General features: G+C 42.1%; 1 protein-coding gene across 1 annotated transcript in view; it reads right to left on the minus strand.

Annotated features, from left to right (window-relative positions):
- SPTLC3 (serine palmitoyltransferase long chain base subunit 3) overlaps positions 1-14794 on the minus strand; it is a 78161-nt gene that overhangs the window by 25584 nt on the left and 37783 nt on the right. The window contains exons 5-6 of the mRNA XM_066314394.1: positions 10226-10350; positions 8593-8686 (exon numbers count right to left, since the gene is read on the minus strand). Of these exons, the coding sequence (XP_066170491.1) occupies positions 8593-8686; positions 10226-10350 (219 nt within the window). The remainder of the gene's footprint in view (positions 1-8592; positions 8687-10225; positions 10351-14794) is intronic.

Here is a 14794-nt window from a genome sequence, read left to right on the forward strand (position 1 = left end):
AGTTATGCACCTGATTTGGGAAACTTCTAGAAAGACTTCTATAAATGCTGGCATACATTTATATTCAAAGGCAAAAGGGAATCACTTTGCTTCAGTACTGAGGCTAACTGAGAGCAGTTCTGGGTAGGGGCTGCTGATACTCATAATTTATCAGGGCTTCAATAGTGAGTTTTGGTTCCTTTCCAATCAGAAGCTCACGAACAACAAGCATTTCTTCAGCAAAGACTTTGACAAGGCTGCATGAAGCACATCAGGATGGCAGCAAGAGAATTCTTGTCCTCCTCAAGAAGGAAAGCAAGTGGAAGGTTGCTGAGGAGAGAGGAAGAGACAGCTGGATACAAGCACATGGCATGGATACACTGATTTGGTGCCTAAATGCTTGGCACTGGTGGGACTTCAATATAAGGAGGCTTGGAACAAGGTTATGATCTTGAGCTGCTTCCTTAACGGCTGAGTGTGGGTCATCTAAATAAATTCTTCAAGGAAAGCCACTGAAATTTTGAAAAAGATGGAAGCAGCAAGAAAAAATACCACAGAAATCAGGGTCAGGCCAAGTGTGACTCTCAATGCATCAGCATTATGGTGTCTCCATTGAATGGACACTCTTCCAAATGAATTATTCCAGTACTTTTCAGGAACTCAGATTGGCATTTCAAAACGTTTTCCAAGAACATCCTACAGAGTCTCATAATACCCAAGAAACACTAAATATCAGCTCAAACTGTGGGCTGAGAAAACCAATGGCATTTTTTCACAATATAACCTCATTTGCTTCAGCAACACACATCTTAACACAGTTGATACAACTTTCTACAATAGCACAAAGTGAATGTATAAAATTAATTGTCCCGAGGAAAAAAAAATACGCCTTAGAAATATTAATTTTGACCCTTAGTTTGGTTTCTGCCTGAGGGGAAAGGGGCCATTTGCACATTAATTGCCCACTGTGAGTAACCTGAGAGATGTCCAGGTTATGACCTGAACCCTTCCACATCCTGATGCCTCACCTCTTCCTAGCAACATTCAGTGATGCTGGTGGAAGGTAAAGGTGTCAGCAAAGAAACTGCCACTCTGCACCTGACCAAGCAAGTCCCTGCTGTACTCTACAAAGCACAAAACAGGCGTGGACAGTACCAGCTGCCCCCTGTTCCAGTGCTGCAATGGCCTGCGCAGCTCAGTGAGCTCCGAGACGGAAATGCTGCTGGGAATGATGCAATGCAGACAGCACACTTTCCACTAGATGGCAATCGAGGAAATAGAAGTTCTTTGGTGCTTCATAAGGGAAAGTTATAACCAAGCTGAACACTTGCAGGTGCTCAGTTCTCTTTTGTTTGGAGTAGATAATATTTAGAACTCCTCTTAAAGGGCTCCCCTTAGGATGACAGAGAGCTCACAGTGAAATTTGGACACTCCCTTTTCTCCACCAAATTATTCTCTACTGACATCACTGTCATCTAAACCCTCCTGGGACCTTTGAAACCCTCTTTTGAATCACACAGGGTTTTTCAATTCAGCGTTCTATGTGTCAGTCCAGATTGGTTCTTGACTTCAGAAAAGTCACTCTGCCTCTGAGCTAGAAGCATGGCTTGAAGATGCACTTGTTTTAGCACATTCACATGAAAAGAAAAAAAAAAGAAAAGAGGAGATGAAATGAAATGCATATAATTCTATTATATATTACAAATATATATTTATATATAATATATATAATTATATATATATATATGAAATTTATGTAATATATATAATAAATTATATAGTTTAAAAAACACATGTCTGTGAATAGGTCCTCTGTCCAAACTGCTGTGGAACGTGAGACCACAGAGTGGGGAGAAGAACCTCTCCAAGGGATGAGTTTCTCTTTTTTTTCCCTGTTTACACATAATACAGTCCTGCTGGAGTACAGGCTAAGAACACGTCTGTTTGCAGGATCAGGGCTATCTCGCATTCTTTTTGATGTCTCATTCTGAAAAATATGTATGTGTGGCCCTTTCTGAAGCCTGTAAAAGTCAACGCATAATTTGTTCAGGTGCAAACAGATTTTACTGACCTATTAACTCTGTGCCTCATTTGGAAAGGGGAAATAGGCAGAAAGAAAGGAAAAATCTGTAACTTTTAGTATTCCCCACAAAAGGCTGCTTCTGTTCTTCAAGGTGAAAACAAAGTGCTCCATGTGCTTGTGCTTAAGCTTTTCAGGAAGTGGGATATACGGAATGGCAGGAAAAACAACAGTGCAACCCCAGGTGACTTTCAGATATCAAATTATTTACCCATTAAATATAGTTAAACTGAGAAACATTAGGATATTAAGATGATGAGCTGCACGAGTCCATCTTGAACAACCAGTTACAGAGAAAATAACAGTCCTTCCTTGTTTGACCATCACCAGCCCAGGGTTTTCAGCAGCAGTGGCCAACAACCACTCACCAGCCCAGGGGGTGGTGTTAAGACTTTGACTTGATTCATCAGTCAAAGCACACCCAGATCTAGCCATGTTTCACTTTCCGTCTCGTCCTTTTAGTGTATTGCCCAGATATGGAGGAAAAAGTGTCCTAAGAGGGGACAGTGGATCTATCAGTGGGTTGGTGGACTTGCATAATCCTTGTTTGGGATCTCTCATAGCTCCTTCAAGAATAATAGCGAGAACACAAACTGCCAGTGGGCTGGAGCGAGTCTGGACCTGGGCAGCGTGTCATGCTGCCTCCAGTGCAGGTGGGACAGCAGGCTCCTGGAGGGAGCACAGACACGGCGTCTCCACCCCTCTTCCTTCCACTGTAATGCTGGGGATGTCATCACCATTCCTCTGCGTGGGCTGGAAACCTCCTGTGTGTCAGCTGAATCCTGTTTAATTAAAATAAACAGGCTGCTGCTACTCTCGTCACGTTCTTCCTTTTGCTTTGTGCTCCTAACTCTGATTTTCAGGTTCTCTCTCCCCTTTCGCACTCTCCTGCTGGCACGGACCCTGTGGCTACACACCAACATCTTTGTTGGCGATCACTGCAGCCACAGTGATGAGACTCCCCTCCCTGCCCCTCCATAAATACCAATCTCTCTGAAAGTAAAGGGCCCTGGCTCACGAAAGCTCCCTGTGCACACTTGGGAAGTGAGACGTGGCTTTCTCAAAGCAGAGAGGGCAGGCACGGACACAGCGTGCAGGGAGCAGGACAGACCAGTCTCCTTGCCCTGGTGGCGTCTGCATGTGTCACAGAGAATTACATCCAGCTGGATTAGGCTGCAGTCCACCTATCTGGGCAACAATCTTGGCCCTGATAGTGGCCAGAAGCTTCAAGGAGCACAAAACCTCCGTGGGTAGTGTGTCTTTCATGCTACTCTGTAATAGCTACAATGCTGCCCTCCCTAATGAAATTCAAGGGTACCTACACACTTGGAAAAAAATTTAAAAATGAAGGAACCATCCTGTACTAAACCACCACAAGCTCTTTGGGTTTTGCAACCAAAGAGATCTCTTTCTAATTTTTACCTATTAATTCATCTCTTTCATTTCCCCATTTTATTTGCTTGCTTAATTAGTTGCACTTAGTTCCCTTCCCTTCCCTTCCCTTCCCTTCCCTTCCTTCCCTTCCCTTCCCTTCCCTTCCCTTCCCTTCCCTTCCCTTCCCTTCCCTTCCCTTCCCTTCCCTTCCCTTCCCTTCCCTTCCCTTCCCTTCCCTTCCCTTCCCTTCCCTTCCCTTCCCTTCCCTTCCCTTCCCTTCCCTTCCCTTCCCTTCCCTTTAGCTAGAGAATAGATCTGCACTGAAAGGTGAAGGCCTTCTGTCATCTAGAAGTTCCTTCAGTATTAACTACAATTCCTCCAGGGAGCTGTGCATTCTCATGGCACTTGCATCTGAAATCCACTGCAGTAACTTGACTGAGTAGACTGAGAAACTCTGGAGTTGGATTAACATAAATTCACAGTTGTTGTGCAAGCTGGGAACTGTATTTTGTATGGACACCAGGACAGCTCTAACCTGCATCACACACTTGTTATGAATCACTTGATCTGTGATAAACTCAACAATCTCTTACTGCTTTCACAGCATTGAAAAGGTGCACAAGGAGGAACTAGGGATGTATTGCCTTGATTAGATGTGGATTTGAGCACCAGTTTACAGGTTGGATTTTCACCTAACCAATATGCTTGGTTATGCTATGCAATTCCCTGCCTTCCCTATGGGATCACTTGCTCTGCCTGCTTGGTGAAATTCCCTCACGATGAAGAGAACTGGAAATATTTTCTCCCCCATGGCTCAAGTTCTGTACCTTGTCACAACATTCCAACAGAATGTTCATGCAATTGCAAATCTAAACCCGAAAATGGGACTGCAATTGAGTTGCTTGATGCTACATGGAAAAAAATGTAGTAGAATTAGAAAGAATAAACAAATCCTAAGCCTTGTATGGTGCCTTCTTTTACAGGCTGCTAAGAACAGAACTCACTAGGATGCAGTTAGTCCATAACACCCTCATCTGTTCACTGAAGGAACACCTGATACCAGTGTAAGACACCTTATAAAAGGGGTGAGAGAAAGGGTGCCGTGAGAGAAACCCCTTGATAAAATCACAGGCTCCTTAATGGTTAAATATTGGGTTTTGCTTTTCAGGTTTTATTGGGAAGGGTCAAGGATTTCAGCTAATACTTAACCAGGTAAAGGTCAGAGGTCCCGAAAAAGGGCTTTTAAATGTATGGTTTTCTTAAAAAATTGTATTAGAAATTAAAAAAACCCAACAAAAATCCCAAAAAACTTACAGGTGATAAGCCAATCTCTCCCTGAGCCAGGAAGTAAAAACATCTGAGTTTAGCCCCCATTTAGATGAAGGACTCCCAAGACTGTCACTTGCGGAAGGTGGGAGAGACACCCTGGAGCCCAAGGCTGGTGAGGGTGACATGAGACACTTTCTGGCAAAAAAACCCTAACCAAGGCCAGGCCACTAGTGCCCCAGTGGTGGGGAGATGTTTTAGCCTCCCACCTTCTCCCACTGCACACTGGCTGTTGGCTGCATTCCAGTGCAGCAATGCAGTTCTTTCCTATCTTCCCAAACAAATCACTGCCTGGGAAATGGAACCTGAGTGGTGTCCACACCACAGCAGGGGAGACAAAAGGCAGGTGCTTTATGGGCAGGTCAGAATGATTTTAGTCTGCTAAAAACACTACTGCATACATTTAGGGCTGCTTAGAACCTAAAATAAAATGGAAAAAAAATTAAATCCTCTAGACCTGTGATTCAGAGCAGGGGCTCCAGGGAGCTGAACTTTGCTGCTTGTGCCCACAAAACCCCACAAATGCCTAAAAAACACAGAAAAACCCTTCAAAGCCAAAACCCATATGCCAATACTGCTATGCCCTTAGGAGGGTGAAGGCCAGAGACAGTGCTAATGAGAGCCCACATGAAGGGAAGGCCCTGTTCAGTAGTTTTTAAGTTATTGGTCTAGGATGGAATATTCTCTTACATTTCCCTCACACAGATGATCTCTAGGTGTGTGTGTGCCTGTGCATTTCTCTCAGCCCAGGTGTGTAAATTCCTGTCTGTTTACAAGGAAGGGATTGTTCACTGGCAGGCAGGATGCAGGGCACATTCCTATGTTCAAATAAAAGAAGACTTACAGGTCCACAGCACATTTTTGTTCTATTATTTACTTTAAGGCTTGAAAACCTTCTTATACACCCATGAATTTGAATTTGTTGTCAAAAAGGAAAGACATCCTGATGCCTTTTATTTCACCTAGGAAAAGCACAGAGGTCTAAGGATTTTGTCTGCTCTAGAAAAACTATTCAGATATTTTATGGAAAGTGTAAGGTCTAAGAGAGCTACCCACTTATTGAAATAGAACTTCATTACCCTTTGTAAGAATAAAAACTACATTATACAAATTAAGGTAATACATAAAGATTCTTTCTTTCCTTACAAATGAAATAATTCTCTATTAATAATAAAGTAATATTTACTTTCGAAAGGTGACAAATCAATCCTCTGTTACTGACTTAATGCTTTTAAATAAAGGAACAGTTTTACAGAATGAGCTACAGTACAGCCTTTGAAAGATGAAGGTAGTTCATGACAAGTTTAAAATGGTAGATTTTACTCTCTTCTCAGTGAAATATTTGTATCATAGAACAAAGTTTTGTATCATTTTTCTTTTGACAAAATGTTTTTCCATGACAGAGCAGGGAAAGGAAAGAGGAGATTTATGTGCTTGTTAGAACCTGATGGTGAAATCAACGCTTGTTAAAGATCTTAAAGCAGTAGCTTAAAGTGCAAAGTTTTCTATTCCTGCACAGGGCCAACACAGCAGAAGGAACCTTGCACTCACACCAGGCGGTGTGACACAGAGCACATCTCTCTTCCCCTATTCCTGAGCCTGACAGTAGGAGCACAGTGACAATTTGGGCATGCCTGTGTATGTCACATACCCACACCTTAGCAAGAATGGATCTGGGAGCATAAGCAGCACAGCTCTTGTCTAACAAAACAAACATCTAACTGAAAAGAAGCCTCCTCACCCAAGCTGGAATTTTTGGTTACTGAATTAATAGTTTTGGTCCTTAATTTTTTTTTTGCTGTACTGACTTGTGTACTGTCACTACTCCCTGACAGACTCAGAGGGCACAAGGCTGTCTGCTCCATTTTGGGTGAAAGGGCTACAAAACCTAGTCCTGCTGGGTTCTGCTTTCCACTGCTACCTCCCCCAAAACACATCCTATTTCCCCCAAAGCAAAAGGCACATACATACATCTCCACACATGTGATTTTAGTTGTTAGTGATGTGTCACTCATGGGTATGATTAAGGAAATATTAAAAGACACATATAGTGTGCTTTTCATTTTCTAACCATAGAACTAACAAGCTGAGAGACTCAGTGTGGGCTGAAAGAAAGCATGAGTTTTCTTCACATGAAGTGCTCTCTAAACACAGCTTAGGCTCAAGACTATGAAATTGTGACAACAAAAGCTGTCACTCAGTTCCAAACAGTATTTGCAGAAGTTTCCACAGCTTCATTCTGGAAATAAGTTAAGGGGATGTCTCAGCAATGGCATACAGGACTGTCTTTGACCAATAAGATCTCTAATGTAAAAACCAATGAGTTTTTCCAAAGCAAGTTATATGGGTGTCCACAGAGGTTTGCCAAGATCCTTAAAGGAAGTGTCACCATTTTCCAGGGCTAGATCAGTGCTGTTTGGGTAGCTCACTACTATTTTTAGGTTCACCCAGCATTCAGAAGAGCATCAGCTTCAATTTACTGTCAGTGCCAACAGAAGCTGGTTAGGTATCAGGTTCTGGGGAGGGGAATGAGACACTGAGAGATGGGTAGGGACTGAATTCCCTAAAGCCAGCATGACAGCTCCAGTCGTAACTTCAGAGCTGAACACACTTCTCAGACTGGAATGCTTTCTGAAATGATGTGGCAAGTGACACAAACCAGCACAGGTGGGTGGAGAGGCTGAGAATGTCTGGATTTGGGTAGTAAGAGGTCCTGCAAGATGTGATGTAACCTGACTGAATGAGATAAGGCTTTGAACAACCAAGGAAGAGCTGAGAAAAGACTGGTGTGGCAACCATGCTTAGCATATCCAGATTAGTGGAAGTGGACCAAGCTGGGGTATGCTACAGGTTAACCTATGAATAATTAATTCTGCAAAAATATTTGTGTGCAGATGGTCTTTAATCCTTGAATGATCTTTAGAAATTGCTTCTGGCCCAAATTATGAATTGATATTAATTATAACAACATCTTATATTATAACTATAGCGTGCTTTTCATTCCAACTCATCCTTAGGCCTTTTACAGCATATGCATAATTCATTTTTGCACCCCTTGGGGCCGAACGCAACACTTAATAAAGAGAAGGGATTGTATTAGCCATTAAGAAATGTAATCAGACCACTCTTCTGATTTCTCACCACTTCACTAGCTTCTAAACCTTTCTTGCAATCACTGCCTGGAGGCAGCAGTGAGGATGGAAAAGGGAATTGCAATGGGGTACAAGGGAAAAAAACAAGCTCCTGTCATCAAAGGCAGTCCCAATATCTCTGACAGTAACCACAGCAGCGTTAACTAAGTAAAAGTTAGAAAGCATTTTAGAAGATAACTGTACAATTGCAAAGTTTATGTGTGACTTCTACACTAAAACTCTATTTCAAGTCATATTTGGGATGATGCTGTTGATATAACCATCTGCATCCTTGCTATTGGATCCCTGGGAATCCAGAGTAACCACTTCAAAGGAATGCCATATGCCAAAGTAATTCTGGTTTCACTGAACCTGCTGGAAACAGAGGCATGTTTTTTAAGTGTGTTGCTACTGTTTGGGCTACAATGACAATAACAACAAAACTTTTGTGGCAGCACACAGTCATTCAGCAAGTCAAAAAGACACCATGGCAATTATAGTATTGCATTATTAATTTTCCCATCAGAAACCATTATTAATTTTTCCCATCAGAAATCACTCATAATAATAAACAGTTGATCCTCCTGCCTGGACAAAAGCATCACCTGAGAAGTGACAGCAAAGTAAGCACTGAAAGAAATCATTCTTGCCTTTGAGGTGCAAATAACCCTGTCTCTAAATTTTTCCAGCTTCAATACTCACTATTGTGCTTGAAGATTCTAATAGTGGCACCTGAAAGCCTCGCACCAAGAACGAGAGAAGTGTGGTTCAATTCATCACTTAAGATGAGGCAGCCCTGTGGAGAAGGAGTACAGTGAGCACCTGCATGAGCTGGGAGGCTGCTGACTCATGTGCCTGTGTGTGCCAGCATACACACTTGTCTACAACAGAGCATTGCACTAATTGAGCTGTAAGGATCAAACATTAAATGATTTTTTCTGCCGCTTTCCTGAAGGTGCACTGCAAAGGCAGGCTGAAATACTGAGATTAGATTCTCAGGCATTCCCAGGTGGTGCATGGGGGGGTCCAGTATTTCCTGTGACTGGAAGTTACAGTCTATTTTGAGTTGTAAGGAAAATGCAGCCGCCACCCCACAGATGTATGACAATAGTGTAAGGAGGAGTAATCCTGGGGCTGGACGGACAGCAGCACTTGGGACTGCAGAAATGAGATCAGGAGACACTGATGCCTTCAAAGTCCCACCTCCATTAAGATGTGAGTCAAGGTTAGCAACCAGAGTCTTTCCCTGGTAAACGCATATAGAGTTTACCTGCAGTATACTTTTTATTAATTAACTCAGTTGAAAATTAATTTTGCTTTGAAAAAATAGAAATGCGGGAAAAGTAAATTTATCTGTTGTATTAACAAGGGGCAGGATTCACAGTTGAAATTCAAGCTTGAACCCTTGTTTAGCTCTGCTTTCTATTAAACATGTTTGTTGTCTTTAATCATCCAAAGAGCAACATATAACTAAGTAAAAAAATATTCTGGAATCATAGATCAGGCCTAGGTTGAGAGATACCCACACAATCTCTTTAGAGACTGGTTTGCAGAACCAACAGTAAGTGCAGATGCAGCTTGACAAAAAAATGTAGCTGCTAGGCTTAATTATAGAGGATAACATAGGATTAAATCTCTCAAACATAGGGTAGTTGAATAATATTTGTAGTATATATAATATAATAATACTGTATAATAATATATACCAAAATTTCAAATATATATATGTATACACACACACACACATAAATTTAAAATACACACAGTAATGTCTTTATTTCTGCCACTTCTATCCAAATATCCCACCTCTGGAGAGCAGGAGAAGGTCCCTTCAGCACCAAGTAAGAATCCAACTTTTGTAGCATGCTCACAGCTTTAGACTTGCATTTGCTGCCAGCTTTCTTCACAGGGCTGGCTGGAGCCCTGTTCACCAGGAACGTTAGGCACTGTGCTTTTCCTTTTCTCAAAGTGTTGTAAAAACTATCCTAATCATCATCTGGGCAAAATCTCAGCAAGTAGCCTAAATACTTCATCCCACAACACCTGGATATGGGATTCAACACTTGGTTACTTTTTAGGGAGAAACTTCTTCATGAAGAGGAGCTAGAGAGCTGCATCACTGATCCTTAGGCAGATGTTAGGCATGTGTGATACAACACTCAGATGATAAAGGAGCATATTTGAAGTCACAAGGTCACCAGATTCATGACTCACACATTCCTGATTCCTCGATCAAGCCTTTCCACTCACTGAAAGGCCCAGAATACTGCAGCAGTAGTCAAAACAATTAATAAAAGATTGTTCTGCATGCTCCTGAAGGAAAGGAAGTACTCACCTTTCCAACAAGGGCTGGAATATTCATGGAGTTAGTTGCAAAGCCCATGCCAAACACCATAGCATCTTCCACACCAAGGAACGTGGCCACGAGTTTCTCTAGCTCTACATGCTTGTCTAGGGTGCCTGCAAAAATGAGCACAAGGAATACTAAATCTCATTAAACTGTCAAAGTTAGGATGACACAAAACACACAAAAGAAGAGGCCAGAAGTGTGTCATTAAGCTGTGTGACAGTGAGTTCTAGTGAGGGTTTTCCATCGGTACCCTGTGCATGTGGGCTAATGCAAAGAGGTGCAAACCAGCTGTGACTGATGCTAACAAATACTGCTGCTGTTAGGGCAGCAAAGCAGTTGCTATGGGAAAAAGCTCCCTTTTCCCACAATAACTTTGGACATAGTTTATTCTGAAGACTAGATTTTTGTCTTTTTCTCTCCCTGTAATGAGGACAAAAATACCTCCTTTTTGCAGGAAATGTGGGGCAAACATTTTAGGCATTCTTGAGCGTTCTGCAGATGTGAAAACAAAAATGGGTGACAACAATATTTTTCTTTTTTTGTTGCCTGCCTATATTTTTACAAAAGTCTTAATTAGGATTTTATATGGATAGACAACCAAAAGCATTCTCCGTATTTTTCTGCTTTGGAAAGTTAAAAGCTATTCCACTCCCCATAACTGATGATAACTCTGCTCTTTCTTTCCTCTCAACAGCAAACATAAATGATAACACAACACTAGAGACCCTTCTTTATTGCATGTTAATTATCTAATATTAGAGCTTGAAGTCTCCAAACAAGTAAGGTGCTCCAACTATCCAACAAAAGCAGTGTCCTGCCTGCCCAACTCACAGTGGAGGATGACAAAATACAAAAGGCAAACAAGCAAAAGAGTGGTGTTAAGAGACTGAGATAACAGATAGCTTTGAACAGAAAGGAATCATCTCAACTTGCCAGCTCTCTAGTCTTTGGTTGCCTGGCTGTGCATTGCAGGGACCAAGGCAGAAGGAACTCTTACAGGATGATCTGTGGGGAAGAAAAGAGAGTGGCCTGTGGATTCTGACAGAGCATTTCGCCTATGAATGAGGCTGTAATCAGAGGATAGAAGAAAAAAATTAGGCAAGTGAATGTGTTGCCTCACTTGCACTGCACAAGCTGATGGCACAATAATACAAAGTGAATTACAATGGATGGAACAAGAAAGCTGTGTTCACTGTGATGGACAAAGGGCAGATGAATGGAGGAACACAGAAACTTGGCTAGAGTATCTCAACAAGAATGATGAGTCAGGAAGATGATCTTACCTTCATCACAGAGCAGAGCTCATTAAAAAAAATCAACTATAAATGTCAGGAGAACAGTTTCAGCAACAGCAGTAAGTCAGCTGGTTACACTGAAGTAGTGCTTTTGCTATTTTTTCTTATTAAATGTCTGAAGTAAGAATGACATCCATTTGGAAATACAATGTGACAAGTATCTATCACACAGACAGGTAACCCTCCAACAGTCATGGAGATAAGGAGCAAGGATCATGTGGCTCCTTGAAAAACCTGGATTACAAGGACAGTAAAGAACAGCAGTATTGCTGAGATTTGGCCAGAGCTTTCCTGTGCTGTGCTAGACCTGAGCCTACCCCAGCAGAGCTTCCAGAGTGTCTCTGCACTCCTTGTATCACACTGCCTGTACCTGGAGCTGGGTTGTCTCTGTGCTCTCAGAATTAGGTAACGTGACACAGAAAATGTGGCTCTGCAGAAACTCCACTGTGTGTGAGCTGAGTCTGTGTGAAGCTCTTTGAGGATGGCTATTTTTTGAATTTGCACATCCCAAGACACACGAGGGTGTGACTGGCTCTGCACACAGCCACTGTTTAGTACCCAGGTTCCATGAAACACAAAACAGTGCTTCAGAGCTGAGCTGCTCACTGGAAATGTAGGTGAGAATCTGTCCTAAGGTGTAAGCCCAGCAGGACTCAGCACGTACTTCTGTGGTTAGTTCTGTATTTTTTGCAAGTTGGGCCCAGCTAGCCTTCAACCTGGTTACAGCACTCATGGACAACTAAGTTCCAGCAGGATCAGCTGCCTTAGTGCTCCCTGCAGATGTTGTTTTGTCACTCGAGGGCTATCAGCACACAAAAAGAAGATGAAGTCTGAAATGGAAGCTCGAAGCCAAGCACACTACGGTCACAGCTTGAATCTGGATGTTTGTGAAAGCATGAGAACACAAGCAGTGTGTGCTTTGCAAGGCAGGCATTTTAAGACATGACACAATTGTCCCTGACTCTTCCAGGGGTAAGTCTGACACTGCTGGGGTGGAGTTAAATTGCTTTTTGGGGTTGCATCACATGTTTTCTGTTTTTACAAACAGGAAAAGCCTGACTCAATACAGGCTGTTCTGTTAAAGCTCCTATTAGATGATCCACAAAGGAACAGCCCATTTTGCACCTATTTTTTATTGATTTTGTCACGGAGAAGAGCGACTCATTCTGAAAGTGACTGATTCCTACTTATTATTTACTAATCCTAAGAGCGAATGCAGATGATATTGTACATCATTACTGCCTACAAACCATGGAATACAAACTGAAATTGGTTAGCAGAAGAAAATCATGAATGACAAGGATTTGCAAAATGAGGCCTGGTTTTGAATCATGCTAATTATTGTGGCAATACTGCTGATGATAGGTAAGGTGTTGCAGAAGCAATACAACACATGCCAGTACCGTCAGTGGGAGGTTCCTGACAGCTGCATGCATTGAACAGAGTTAAAAAAGCATGTAATTATGCAATTATTTGATCATATCAGGAGATACCTCTACACAGTCTGTCCTTGGACATTGTCTAAATGGCATCAATTCTATCACCTCTCTCCACTGGAAGAAACAAGGGGTCAGACACGGGATGAGGCTTGTCCACTAGCATTCCCTGCTGGTCACAGCCACCACCACGACGAGCATAAACAGCACTGCCAGACAGATGCAAATTTGATCCAAAGGAACTGGCACAAGCTGAAACATCTCAGCATCCCAAGCTACGTAACGAAGGCAGTAATTACACAGCTCTTCATTAAATACAACCTTAGAGCTGTCAAGTGAGGTTATCCTGGCCCTTAAAATGTTTTGTATTGTGCTAGATTCAAGACCAGTATCACGATCTGATGAATGAAAAGTGATAGACCAGATATATCTTTTTAATACACTGTATACACAGATACTTTCTACACTTGCCCTATAAACAGACATTAGACTTTCCTCACTGACTGACTACAGCTTGGCTTGACCCAGCAAATGAGGATACAACTGAACAATCTACATCAAATCACTAGTAGATTTAACACACAAAACCAAAAGGTACCTGCATCTTTAAGACACAAAATTTGATCCTTTTGAAATCCTTATTCTTCCCTGCTGAACAGCTGCATGTTGTTCATGCAATTGTTCATGCAATGCAACGTTCAACAATACAGCAGGAGCCACTGTGGTCCAAGACTATGCAGGTATTAAGATAAAAGATCATATCAAAAGTGGACTTTCACAACGGGTACCACCTCCACAGATTCCCACACTTCTCAAAGCAAATCCCCTCCTTTTCAAAATCTGATGACCCAGTTCCTTCCATTAACTGCACTCTGGTGACAGGAAACATGAAAGGTGCTTTGACAAGCTTTTTTGTAGACTTACCCATGCTGTTGGGCTGAAAGTCACTGCCAGACTACTGGACAGATAAAGCTGGAAAAAATGGGCTTCCCATGATCCATAGGGTCATTATTTAGTTTGACACTTTCAGCTTGGACAAGGTGGTTTATGCCACTGGTTAGTCTGCCCAATAGGTTCTTGGTGACAGTCCTTCAGGTTCTCATACACTGATGACAGACTGGTTGAACTGCCAACACTGGCAACAGTATCCTGTCATAGAATTTTTTATTTGGAATTCCAAGGCCTAAAGAAGACAGGGAAATACCTGCTCGACACAAGTTAAAAGCTGGAAGAGTAAACTGATATGAGCAACAAGGCCCTGAAAGAAAAAAGAGCAGCTGGGAACCCTGTGCATCCCTGACGTGACTCACCAAGGTGACTGAGAACCATTACAGTATGAAAATGAGGCTTTGTCAGCAGCATCCCTGCGAGGGTGGGGAGCAGAACAAAACACCTGAACTTCCTTGTCACATTTGAAACTTAAGGTCACAAACTCACTCTGGAAAGGCGCTTGTCAGAGATGAAAGACATCTGTATTATTGAAAGACATACACACTTTTACAAAAGCAAGATGGGATGAGTTATTAATAGCAAGATGAAGAAACAGAAGCTGTGGGAATTATATTTTTTTCTTTACACCGTGTTACCAGAGCAGATGATGAAGATGGTGTCACTGTCCCACAGAGCCACTAGCAGAGGAAAGCCTCAGCTTGGAGAATGAGACACGTTGGAAAGAGAGAGGGAGAGAAGCACACAGTAATGTCATGTAGTTGCCTCATCTAACACTGTGTGTGTAAGAAAAGAGTCCCAAAATAAGTGGGTTGTGAGGAATCACTTGATAGAAAGGAAATGCTCAAGTTTTCTCAACATTGCCACCAACTGAC

The sequence above is a fragment of the Sylvia atricapilla genome, chromosome 3, assembly GCF_009819655.1.
Source record: "Sylvia atricapilla isolate bSylAtr1 chromosome 3, bSylAtr1.pri, whole genome shotgun sequence".
Taxonomy (NCBI): Eukaryota; Metazoa; Chordata; class Aves; order Passeriformes; family Sylviidae; genus Sylvia; species Sylvia atricapilla.